General features: G+C 38.7%; 1 protein-coding gene across 1 annotated transcript in view; it reads right to left on the bottom strand.

Moving 5' to 3' along the window:
- The window catches only part of LOC306865056 (phosphatidylinositol 3,4,5-trisphosphate-dependent Rac exchanger 2 protein-like), a 137,721-nt gene extending 125,599 nt beyond the window's left edge, over positions 1–12,122 (bottom strand). The window contains exon 1 of the mRNA XM_079409408.1: positions 11,777–12,122. Coding sequence (XP_079265534.1) covers positions 11,777–11,914 — 138 coding nt within the window. The 5' untranslated portion in view covers positions 11,915–12,122. The remainder of the gene's footprint in view (positions 1–11,776) is intronic.
- Positions 12,123–13,984: the final 1,862 nt, after the last annotated feature.

The following is a 13,984-nucleotide window of genomic DNA, read 5'->3' as shown; positions in this document are numbered from 1 at the left end:
TCATAAGAGCAATTTGTTTGTGAATCTGATAACAACAATGTTTTTAAGCCGCTAAAAAGAGCCAGTTTATAGAAGTCGATGATTATGAATCAGACTACACAGATTATGCCATATATTTTTGATTACTAAAAAGAACTAGTTCTTAGGAGTCATACAGTAAGTTCAAGAATCAGATTATATTGGTCATGCTGTTTGTTATTGATCAAAAGAGTCATAAGAGCCATTTGTGTATGAATCAATCTACATTGGTCACACTGCATGGTTTTGATTAATTAAAAACAAGTTCATAGGAGTTGTTTGTTTATAAATCGGACTCAACTGGTCACACTGTATGTTTTTGATTAACTAAAAATAAACAGTTTATAGGAGTCTTATGTTCGAGAATCAGATTACACTATGTTTATGATTAAGCTGGTTCATAAAAGCAATTTATTCAGACTACACTGGTCATGCTCTCTAGGTTGTTAAACCACTAAAGAGAACCAGTTCATAAGAGAAATTGGTTTGTGAATTAGAATACACTGATCATGCTGCATGTTTAGATTAAAACTAAAAAGAACTGGTTCATAGGAGTCATCTGTTTATGAATCAGACTACACTCATGTTGTGTGTTTTTAAACCACTAAAAAGAAACAGTTCATTAGAGTCATTTATTTGTGAATCAGAATACACTGATCACGCTGAATGTTTTTGATTAACTAAAAAGGACTGGTTCATAAGAGTCATGTTTATGAATCGGACTACACTGGTCATGCAGTGTTTTTTCAGTAAAAGAATCTGTTCTTAAGAGTCATTTGTTTGAGAAACCGACTACACAACACAACAGAGATTGCAAACCCACATTCATAAAAAAAAATACACACAACTTCTGAAAATGTGAGAGAAGATGACTAATCTTGGACTAATCTTCCGAAGAGCAAGGCTATGCTGGTCCACGAGCTGAATCAAGAAAAAAACAGCCAGGAATTGTTCTTCTAGCTGGTCTTTTGTTTGTATTTTAGAAAAACTGGCACATGGCTTCCATATTTTTAATCCCACTACAACTCATGAGATTGATATGAAGTGCTCCCATGACGAATGTGTCTCAATGACAAGCAAATGTACAGTGTAATAGCATTTTCAAAGTCTCCTATTATTATATTCATAATAGCCAATTCAATGTTACCGCATGTGCATTTCAAAGCTAATTGTTATGCATCAAGGGGTCAAAATCCCATTAAAGACTGGCGTTTGAATGCCCATGGTGACTGAGCTGAATTTTAAGCTTTGCGTTTTAAACTCAGTCAGCATGCGTGGCACACACGACTGTGCTATTGATTCAAATTCTGTCTTGGGTTATTCAATAAAGCCAATTTTTACTGGATCTGATGCGATTGGGGATCATGGAACCTCGGACTTGGTCACAACTGGACACCGTCAGTGGAGGGAAAGAGAGAAAACAACTTTGTCTTTCCTTTTGGAAATCCCTAAAGACAGCTTGAATGTCAATGAAAAGGGTCGGCCAAAAGTGCCCCCTCCAAGTACTCTGGGATCAATGCCATCTTTGTGTATGAATGAACAGTGGCCCTCACTAACCCCTTCAGCATGCCAGTCACTCTGCTGGAGGCCAGGACTAGTTAGCAGAGCACAAGAGACAGGGAAGATGGCACCAGCGGTCTGTCGCCGATCACAGTCGAGCCACAAAGGACAATCCTGTAAAGGTTTGAGGTGAATCAGACTTTGGAAGGCATTGTGGAGTCTGTCAATGAATAAGAATTGGGGCTTAGCTTTAAAAGCTGTACTTGCGGTTTCCTGCTCCCAGGCGCTAGCCTTTAACTGACCCGTACGATGAAACACTGCTCATTCAATTTGTCTCCTGGGTTGGACTGTTGATTATTTGTGGATTGAATAACAAATCAGAGATAAAGAAGCACTGCAGCCAGGACTGGCAAAGAACTGACAAAATACTCAAGCTGTTTCAAGCATCAGATCTAAAATAAGTCATGATCTTATACATGCATCTTTACAGAGCCCAGAAATTGTCCTCAAGAAGCAAAAATATTAGCATGTTTCAAAGAGTGTGTAATTGATATAACCTTGGTATTTCCATTGTCAGTTCAATTTGAATGCAGTAAGACATTAATATATTTTTACTCAGCAAGGATGTATCAAAAATGACACTAAAGACTTGTTACAAAAATGTACACTTCAAATAAATGCTGTTCTTTTTAATGCTGTTCTTTTTCTATTCATCAAACAAAAAATGTACTGCATTTTCCACACAATTATTAGGCAGCACAACTGTTCATTATTAAAGGGATAGTTCACCCAAAAATTTAAATTCCGCCATGACTTAAGGTCATTGCACACTGAGTCTGAAATTTTCGTATGCGTTTTTTCGTTTCGTCATCCTTTCCTATCTAAATGCTTGCTACGGATGTGAAAACGCAGAAAATCAAACCTGATGCAAAAAATTTTATGACGGATGAAAGTTTTGGAGGCAGTGTGTAAATGTGATTGACACAACGTAAGGTCGTATTTATTTTTTAACATGTGAAAATTTTGAATGAACACTTCGGACTCAGTGTGCAATGACCTTCAAGCCATTCTAGGTGTATATGGCTTTCTTCTTTCAGACGAATACAATCAGAGTTATTTCAAAAACTGTCCTGCTCTTCCAAGCTTTATAATGGCAGTGAATGGCTTTTGAGATTTTAAAGCCCAAAAATGTGCATCCATCCATCATATAAAGTGCTCCACACAGCTCTAGGGGGTTAATAAAGGACTCCTGTAGCGAATCAATGCATTTGTATAAAAATATCCATATTTAAAACTTTATAAACCATAATCTCATTTCACTACTATTGTACATGCATTCACGAGAGATTGGCATTCCAGCGGATGTAGGATGTAGGTGTAGTGTAAGCTCTGGTGAGAATATACTAGTCTCGCAAGAAAGTTTTGTTTACAGCAAAGGAAAACCAGTCTACTCTTGGCTTCAAAATCATATCAAATCCTCTGACCTATTTTCTTTACAAATCCTCGTTTTGTACTTCTAATTCGTGATCAGTGTTTTGTTTTGCTGTCTTCTCTGCGCTTCAACGTTCGTCACTTCTCACCGGAGCTTGTGCTACGCCTAAATCATGCGCTGGAACACCACTCTCTCATGAACGCATGTACAACATTTAGTGGAAGCTGGAGGGTACAGATTATAAAGTTTTAAATATGGGTATTTTTCTCACACAAATGCATCGATTCGCTTCGGAAGGTCTTTATTAACCCCCCAGAGCCGTGTGGAGCACTTCTTATGATGGATGGATGCACATTTTTGGGCTTCAAAATCTCAAAAGCCATTCATTTTCATTTTTGGGTGAACTATCCCTTTAAAGAAAAATGTTTCTTGAGCACAAAATCAGCATATTATAATGATTTCTGAACGATCATGTGACACTGAAGACTGAAAACTGGCTCCTGAAAACTCAGCTTTGTCATTAATGGAATAAATTACATTTTAAAATATATTTAAAAAAAAAAAAATAATTAATAATTTGACAATCTTGCTGTTTTTGCTGTATTGCTGAACACAAAAAGGTGGGCATAAGAGACTTCTTTGAAAACTTACTGACCCCAAACCTTTATATATTATATGTGACCCTGGACCACAAAACCAATAATAAAACCAGTAACATCCCCTTAACAAACTTGTCTCGTCAAGGTTGTGTAAATCCTAATTATACAGTACATATTTTCAAACTCAACCAGTCGGTGAGTTACCTGAATGACTAGTAAAAAAAATTTTAAATGTAGTTTTGCTTAAAATACTATAATCAGCAGGTCTGACATTTAGAAATAGCTGACATTTGGATTATTTCTCTCAACAATGGATTATAAATTTGTGGCACAATTTGCAATAAGATAAACAAAACACCAGCTGTTACACCTGATGTCTTCGTCCACACGCAAGCTGAAGGAAAAGGAACAGATTCCCACATAACTGCTACGTCTTGACGATGGACTTGAAATTAAGGTCTCTGACTAATAAAATGATCCAGTTACCAGTAATGACTCACAAACCAGGAGAATACAAACACATAATGTGCGTCACAGAAACATGGCTCTAATTCAATGTGGTTTAGCTGGACATTTCATACAGACAGAATAGAAGGAACGTAGGCGGTCTTGGCTATTTTGTAAATAACAAATTGTGCATTCTCAAGACATATTGTTAATCCAGACTGGTGGCCTGAACATAAAGCTGCTGAGTCCTTGTTAAAAACGAATGACAGTGTTTTTACAGACAGTACACCTCATTTGTGCTAAGATTTTCAAAAGCTATGGACAGTCACGCAGCCCACCAATAACGTCAGCAGATATGAGTAACCGGTAATATAGCAACCTGGCGACCTCCAGCGATAAAATCACTGAACAGGGTTTAACTTATGTATGTCTTTTATATGATTGCATCAAGGAAGGATGAAACTTCATTGCTTTGCCTCCTCATCTCCCAAATTAACTTGTCTTTCAGCCGCTGTCTGCTTACACCAGAAGTGTGAGGAAGCACATCATGAGAAGGCTTTGCAGGGCCGTTAGGAGGAAACACTTTGATATGCTATACAGGATATTGTGGAACTCAGTCACTGTACTACACACTATGTTAACTTTCACACAATAACAAACCAAAATAACAAAGGACACCAAGGACAGATTTGATTTATAGTGGCCGGTCGGTCATTTCAACACTTCCGCCTGCTCACTGTTTCTAGCCCCTCACATTCCACACTACCTTGCACTTGCATATACACCTTACATCGGATTTTCCTGTTTTGTACTTGAATTTCTCCTTTGGGAGCCAAACATTTTAAGAAATTAATGTAATGTAAATATCTTCTAATATTCTACAACTATGCCTCAAATCAACATATAAAATGAACGAGCATGTCTTAAGTGTAGAGTTCGGACAACATAAATAAAAATAAAATAAAATTACAAAGATTTGTTTTCAAATAGCACACTTTAACAAGTCAACATGAAATGGTATTTGCGACTCAGTTTTCTCTCTGTAATGTGCATTATAAAAAAGAAGAAAAAATTATAAAAATACTAGCACAATTAGTTCACTGTAAATTACTGTACCATTTGCAATGAAAGTCCATATTAAATTTCATTTGAAAAACAAAATAAACATTGTATAAAAACAAATAAAATATATATTTTTTGCATGTATACAGATATATTTTTTCATTTTATGCCATTACCAAGTATTCTGTGATGCTTTCTTTAAAGTGCCCCATTATGGATTTTTGAAAATTACCTTTCATGCAGTGTATAACACAACTCTAACTGAATGAAAACATCCTGCAAAGTTTAAAAAAAAAAACAGGGATCTGTATTTAGAAACTAAATGGGGTTCATTTTGATTTCATCTTTGCTTTAAGGATATAAATGCTCGTCACAGGTTATTCATCATGTTGCTGCAACTGCAACACCATGGGTTGTTATTTCACGTGGCCATGGATGCCCAGTGGATGCTGACGCTTGTCCACACAAGCTGAATTAAAAGGCCAACTGGCCAAGCATGAATGCTTAATTCATCTCCAAACTAACAGCCTACATTAAAACCTCATAGGAGACAAAATATCGACCAAAAAGGTCATGATGGCCCATGATTTATCAAAAGTTTTTTACCAAAAAACATCTGACAAATGGTTTCTTATTCAGCTGCTGACTTCCAGAGTCTGATCTGAGACAGATGCCCTGGCATAGACTCTAGTCGTGTGGAGCGGCCCGTGTGCCTCTGCAGCCAGCTCTATGTGCAGGGGAAGCAGAGCACAATGTAAAAGGAGAGGAGGGGCAGGAAGGAAGGAAATCCTGCTCACGCTGACACAAAAGCTGAAGGAACTCACCGGCCAGAGCCCCTCGTAGCCCCCTGTGCACTCTCAAACATGACACACAAGACTGCACACCAACGTAACGGGACACGGATGGCTGCAAGTGTAAAGCTCATTGTAAAACATGTATGAAGTTCACTTTATATTCATTTTGTTACTGTGGTGGTCCCAGGGGGACTAAAACCATTTGCTTCCCAGAATCAAAACGATGCAATAAAACAATTTTTGGATGATGAGAGTTGAGAGAAAATCCCAGAGGGCCATAAACGAAATCACCTCAGACTTTTTTTTTCAACCAATCTAACTGCAACCAAACGATGGAGGCATTTCACAGGTGATAAGACGCTTCCAGCTCCATCACGGAAACAAACAACCGCAGGACCCCAACAGCAGGAAGGTCACAATTCCTCCCCACCAGCGACAACTTCCTTTTTCTTAAGCACCATCATGTAAATTCAGACTGAATGCCGAACCGAACCTCTAAATTCCCTCAGGGGCACAAAAAGACTCTGTTCTCTTCCATGAATTGGACTGTCACTAGAATAGAAAAATGGCTGACACATTGCACTCACGCTGTGCGTTTGGAATGAGGTGACCTGCCCTGAGCCTTAGGGAGCTAGTTAAGCATACTGCTTAAAAACAGCTCAGGATAAGATAAATGAAGTTCTCCGCTGGTTATAACGTCAGTCTGCGGTGCATGAGAACTTCTATGACCTTACAGTGGAAAAAGAAAGCCAAACTCATTAGTACGATTGGAATCTTAATGATCCTCCGTGTAGCAAGGGGAAAATGCAACTCTTTGTAAAAAAAAAAGTATTGGGACATAATGGATGGAACATATGCAGGAGATTGGCAAGAGACAGGGATAGAAAGCGTGTTAAAGTGAGAAAGAAAGCAATGCTAGCTTCTGATTGGCTGACAAAGGGCAAAGGTGACAGTGATGGCTGAGTCAACCATGTCTGCCCTCCAATTATTCTCTTATTATACCTCCAGGGCTTCAAACCCAACATGTAGGGAGTAATGTTTGTGCCTTTATTGTAGATCCAAAACAGATAGTTTTGCAAACAGTTACCACTTTTCTTTTGGTTGAGTTCCAAAAACCTACTTAATGTCTCAAATACTTAAATAAGGATTAAGTGTTTTATCCTTTTATATGGCTTATCTTTTTGCCACTTTAATAACTTAAAGTCATTCAAGTGGAAACAGACCAATACAAAAAGCATCTTTCATTCATCAGTGATTTATGACCACACCCTTTGAGCTTAGTTTTTGTTTTCTTAATTTGCTTAAGGAAACCTTAAGTAAAACACATTGATGTGTTTGCAAAAAGTTTTGCAAGCAAAACACATTTTCGAACAACAAAACGTTTTGAGACTTAAAAGTACAAAGCATTTTTTCATGAGCAAAATATTTTGAGACTCAAACACAAGTGTCAAAAAGAAACTAAACTTTTAGATCAAAACAAACAACCAGTCAGACAAACGAAGTTTTGAAAGCAAAAGCTTGAGACTAAAACAGAGTCAAAATAAGATTAAAAAAAAAAGAGTCAAAAACAAACCGAGTACTGAGGGCATAACATTTTGACACTCAAAAGAAAAGTTCAGCTAATGGCATTCAGTTGATTGCATTTTTGGGGGGATACACAAAAAAAAAAAAAAAAAAAAAAAAAAAAAAACTCAAACATGAACCCATAACCCAGGTTTTAGTGAGAACAATCAACCTCAGTTTCCTCATCTCAACAGAGTCATATCCAATAATGTTTTTTTCCAATCTTTAAATCAATTTTTAGGTTGGTCTTCACCCATTTGCATTCTATTTTCTCTAAATATGTTTGCCAGTGAGAAATGGGGGAAGAGGGCATGATGATCAAGCCCACATGTTTCCAGAGCAACAGATGGATAAACCAGGATGCCAAGAGGAAGAAGTTGAGGATGGAGAACTCTGACCCTGAGGGATGGGGTTGCAGAGTCCACTGCATGGCTGGGAAAAGATATAACAAACCCCCCAATCATTGCTGGTCATGTGACACCAACAAATCAACAGACGTCAGACTGACTGTAAATAAACAGAACAAGAAAAAAAGGACAACAGAGCAATTTAAGCATACCAATGGATAGTACAAAAAAAAACAATACTCAAAATGCATGAGAACAAAAGATTATTAGACTATATATGAAAACATTTTTTAACATAATATAAATAATCTTAAACCACCTTCTAAGTGATCGAATGCATCTCAAATGTGTTTTACAGGCCATTTATACTTGGTCACATGCACTTTTATGTCTCAGACCAGGAAAAGACTAATTGTAAATACTTAAATAGGCATTGGTTTAATTATTTAAGCCAGCCCTGTGTTTAATTTGTGTTTGTGGGTAAGCTGTTGCTATTTTTGTTCTAATGAGTCAAACAGTAGGAATCCTACATTGTCAAGTAACTTTGAAAACTGTACCACATCATCTTCAAACAAATTTCTAACTAGACCAAGAAATGTCTAAGGGGACTTTTAAAACTCGTGTTTACCCCAAAACCAAAATAAATGTAATTGCAGTTTGTGGTGCAAAATCCCTTTCTGAAGTTTTATTATTAAGCATTAAAAAAGTACATTGGGTGGTCAATTCCTCCAAACCCACAGGGTATTGCGAAATAAAAACGTTGCAGAGGGACCACTTAATCCAGAGCTAAGACTCCAGAGAACACATTATGCTGTTTTTCTACTGAAGTAGGACATGAACGCTTTCCTCTGTTTGCTCCTGTTGGATTCACTCTGCAAGTACTGATGAACACTTCTGCTGGTCAGTTGTACTTCTCATTTGTTTGAGTGACCTATATCATAAGCTCAAAGGCATGTATAATCTCCTCAGTGAGACACTTGTTAGAGAGGATCATCATTCTTAGCCTCCAGTTAATATATCCAACAAATATAAACATGATTATCTGAAACCTCCCACTATCAGATCTATATCAAGCTGTTACGTAAGGTATTCTGGGGATATCTCAGAAAAGATCTTTTAAGAGACTTCCTCCGTCTCATGTGAATTGCCAGACACTGTTCTTGGCTCATCTGATAGCCAGACACAACTGTGTAGCATGCCAAGTAACAGTCAGTTAGTGCAGCTGGTATTTTACACTAAATACCAACTCAACAGCAACTTTTAGGAACAATTCCTCTCCAAGAACAAACTAACCAACCGTGAGTGGGCTAAACTGATCCGATGTAGCCAACTCTCCCCTGAATTCAAACAAGGCAACTTATCCACCATTGTTTCCTAATTTCTTCTAACCTCTCCGGAATTCCTCCACCAGGAAATGTACTTTACAACAGAGGGCAAAGAGCCCGGGCTCTCACGTCACAGTCCCTCTCCTGGCAATACCTCCAGGCCGGTTCCACTGGGGAGCCATATTGTCTGGAAGTGACCCCCTTCATTTAATTCTCACAAACACAAAATACCCTCTGTTCAGCATGGCACTGGTCCTCTGGGCCCTCCGGGCCATGAAACACCACCCTCCAACAGGCATTGTCCTCTACCGTGGCCTGTTGTTATCATCTAACTTCAATTCTGCACAGGCTTCCTTTAGCCCCCCAAACACTGCCCATTTTTTTGGTCTAGAGTAGACATTGAGGAATTCTGGTTGAGGCACATGGGCATTACTGCACAAGATGATCGGTTGAAAGCGATCAGTCATAGACCTGCAGTGGCACCCGTGGAGGCTTTGATCCTTGAGAGCATGTGGGTGATATTTCCCAGAGACTTGGATTGATAAAGTTCCCTGCTTGACCTCCTAATCACACTCGGGGGTTCAACGGCATGCTTTCATCATCAAAAGAAGGACTTTTTCCCCTCTTTTAGAATGAAGAAATCATGTTTAGCACTGGCAATAAAACAAACTGAAATATTTGGCTGGAACGGCAAACCAATTGGGAATAATCTAAGTAAACTGGCACTGTTAAATCGAGGTGTCTGAGGATGCAAATGAGCTCAAAACCGGGCCAATTAAAACAGGGCATGCAGCGAACATTTCATTAGACTATTTTCCAAAGTCACTGAAAATACTGAATACAATGGGAAAAAAAAAAAAAAAAACTTATTTTAGTGCAATGGATGATTGACAGATGAGTGACTACATCCAAATGTGCTCAGAGTGATCTGGCCTGGTTTATAAAATAGTCATATTCTAATCATCATATTCTGGAGGTCTGTCTCCCAAATATGATCTCCACAGGCTAATGATTTATTTAATTGGATCAAAATGGTCTGAACAGCGTGATTTCATTTTGTTTGAATCATTTTTGGTAACCACTTGTGATACTGTCTCCAGATGGAGGATGTGAGCTTGTGCATGAAGAGTGGGAAACATGGGTCATTGCTACATATCAATCACAGCTTGGATGTCCACCACAAGGATGCATCTGGTGGTTCATTTAAACCTGAATCATTTTAGACTTTATAAAACTCAATTTCATGCTCTCTTTGCTCTCTTTAATTTTAATCTAGCTTCAAACTTTAAACATTAATAAGTGGTTAGCCACTAATTTCCTACTTTAAATAATCTTTTGCTCATGTGCCTGAAAAATTCTGCATTACACAAACAAAACAAAAAAAAAAATAATAATTTCCTTTCCTTCCAGTCTTCAACTCCTCTATTGGACCAAAGGGCTTACGGTTTTCCGTTCCTCCAGTAGAGGAAGAAATGATAGTTGGTACAGTCCCACAGTGTGCCAGTCTGAGGTTTTCACTTTCAGTCCACCTGCTTTGCCTCAGTTCTTGGCTCAGACTCAAAAGCATTTACCTATTCTGCTCACTGAGCCGGAGCAAATCATGGACAGATGCATCCCTGCTAGAGATATCCAGTATGGAGATTAAAATCATGCACAATGTTTAGATCATTTTCCTGTTATTTTTCTGTTTAAGATAAAATCTTTTAATTTTATTGTAATTTTCATCTGCAAGTTTCAGTGCTGGATATCTCAGCTGAGATATGGAGACTTCTACTAAAGTCTTTGACTTCTGAGATGTTTCTCCTGAGAAAAAAAGACCACAATCCAATCTCGTGTTTAAATTTCAGAAAGAGTTCTTAATAATGTCTCAGATTTGCCAAGACACCTGCAATCAAAACTCAGAGTAGTCAGTGCTGTCCACATATGTGTTGATTTTAGGAGAAACATCTGAGGCGAAACTGATAAGCTACGTACAAACAAGCAACTGAGAGTTTGTCTTCTGAGCTATAAAACCTCTGCGCAATGAACTTTTTCTCTGTGAATCCAAATATTGACTGCGTTCTTAGGGTCAACAAGAACTGGAGAGAAGCGCTCCAATGCAGAAAAAAACAAGAATCACACATTAAATTAGACAAATTACTCTGTGCTTTTTCTTCTTAGATAGAGATACAAACCAGAGCGATCAGCGGGATTGACAGGCATGGCACGGTCTGGGTTTTGAGGTTCACCACAAGACCTCTGATGCTGCTCATTCACTCCAAGCATACTAAACAGACGCGCCCATGCAGTGCTGCCCGATTTCTGCAAGCGAGCAACGCGACAACAAAATAGCACGCGCCCATTAAGGATGGCAATTATTTCTAAGCAAAAATTGGACCACTGGTCCAAATGAATGACTTAAAATCACATATTTTTGCAAATAAGCATTAATATGTTTAATAAGTGAATTAACTGTTACAACAGCGATAAAAGTATTTTCACATTGCGCCAAAAAGATGCTACCTGATGGAGTAACTCGCTGACTCTTCTAGACTCTCACGCGCCCAGGAACGCAAAGATGATGGGCGCGCTTACAGTAGCGTTTATTTGATTATAACCGGAGCGTTCGAGTGTCCGAAAAGATGGGCAATGCTTCCTTATCTACATAAAAAAAACAATATTCAATTAACCGATTCCAAGTTGCACTTACCGAGAGAAACTCCAGCGTCCCAACATAATCCCGTTCGGTCTTCAAAAGTTCGTTCAAAACACAAACTCGCAAACGGAGCTGTTTCTCTAAATCTTTCCCACTTTCGGCTCTGTGTTCGGCTTTGCTCTCCTCAGTCATTTCGATGGTCTTCTTAAGAGTCTTCAAAGTTGCAAGAGGAGAAGTTTAAACGAATTGACGCCGGCTGGAGGCTTGAAACATGATGAAAAAGCAGCGGACAAATTCACCACAACAAATGAATGCAATTTAAAAACAATCTAAAGATCAGCTGCATTCAGAAGCAGCATCAAAGTTCAGCACTACTCTACACGCCTGAGAAAAGTGTAGTAATGGCTTTTGGACATCAATCAAAAACTTTGCTCCATGTGACTCCCAAGACCTTCATCCTAAATCCAGCCTCCCTCCAGCATGAAAAGGACAGGAAATAAATGGCTGGGAATTCGTGCCAGCACAGTGGGGAAATGTTGATGACATTGGGGGTAATTACAATGCATAACTCCTATGTTAGTTACATTACTTTGAAAAGCATTTAAGAGAAGAGTTATGTTATGTAACAACATGTAATGATATGGGGGGAAAGTTTTGAAATTCTCCCACAGATGTTTTTTATTTTTCAAATGAAATACTAAAGTGAGAAAAATTTTAAATTGAGCTTTTTTTTTTTTCAATACAAAATTAAAAGAAATGGAGCTTATACAGCTGTTCAGTTCTTTTTTCCTTAACATAAGCCATTAAAGTGTCTTACATGGCATGCCTCAGAGCATCCATCTCCCACTTTCGCTGAAATCATTAAAGCGTCAGAAAGAGTGAAAAAGTTAGAAAGAAAAAAATCTTTATGAGCATTGTCAGACCTTACACAATATGTTCCCATTTGGGAAGACTAAAATTCTGCCTGCACTGCAAAAATTATTTTACAGTTGTGATTATTGTGGTGTGTAGAAAATACTATTTCAGTTTTTCTACTTCAAAAACAAATTCATGTTTAATTTAATGTTATACTTGCTGTTTCTTTGTAATTATGAAATTTACTTGCAACTTCTGAGTCAAAATGGTTTCTACACCATTTATTTCACTGTAGTTAAACCTATAAGAAACAACTAATCCCATGATTTTCTTGTTATTTAATGCAAGAAAACCCTAAAAAATGTATAAACGGTTCCCCACAGCATTCAAGCAGGCTCGGGTAACCCCACTGATCAAAAAACCTACATTAAACACTTCTCTTTTAGAAGACCTGTCTCTCTCCTTCCATTCGTAGAGAAAACACTCGAACGAGTTGTCTTCAACCAGCTCTCATGGTTTCTTTCACTGTACAACAAACTGGATGCAAAACAGTTAGGTTTCAGGAGTGGCCATGAAGGAGGAGTGGTTCTCCACATACACTACATCACTGGGTCCCATCATACATGCACATGGCTTCTCCTATCACTGCTACGCCGATGACACGCAGCTCTATCTCTCTTTTCAACCAGATGACCCAACGGTAGCTGCACGGATCTCAGGCTGCCTGGCGGACATCTCGGCATGGATGAAAGAACATCACCAGCTCAACCTGGCAAAGACGGAACTTCTTGTCTTCCCTGCCACTCCGACTCTACAGCATGACTTCACGATTCAGTTAGGCTCACCAATGATTACCCCATCAACTTCGGTCAGAAGTCTTGATGTAGTCTTTGATGACCAGCTGACCTTCAAAGAGCACATTGCAAAGACTGCTCGATCCTGCAGGTTTGCACTACACAACATCAGAAAGATCAGGCCCTTTCTGACAAAGCATGCTGCACAACTTCTTGTCCAGGCCCTTGTCGTTTCTAGACTAGACTACTGCAATGCTCTTCTGGCTGGTCTGCCATCAAACACAATCAAACCTCTACAAATGATTCAGAATGCAGCAGCACAACTGATCTTCAACGAGCCCAAAAGAGCGCATGTTACACCTCTCTTCATCTCCTTGCACTGGCTACCAGTGGCAGCTCGCATCAAGTTCAAGACACTGATGCTTGCATACAGAACTACCATAGGCTCAGCACCCTCCTACTTCCACTCACTATTACGAACCTACATCCCCTCCAGAAGTCTGAGATCTGCTAGTGAGCGACGCCTTGTGGTACCATCACAGAGAGGCTCAAAATCACTCTCCAGAACATTCACGTTCACCATTCCTGGCTGGTGGAATAATCTTCCCACCCC

This window comes from Barbus barbus (assembly GCF_936440315.1).
Source record: "Barbus barbus genome assembly, chromosome: 46".
Classification (NCBI taxonomy): Eukaryota; Metazoa; Chordata; class Actinopteri; order Cypriniformes; family Cyprinidae; genus Barbus; species Barbus barbus.
This window is presented reverse-complemented; position numbering and strand designations above follow the sequence as displayed.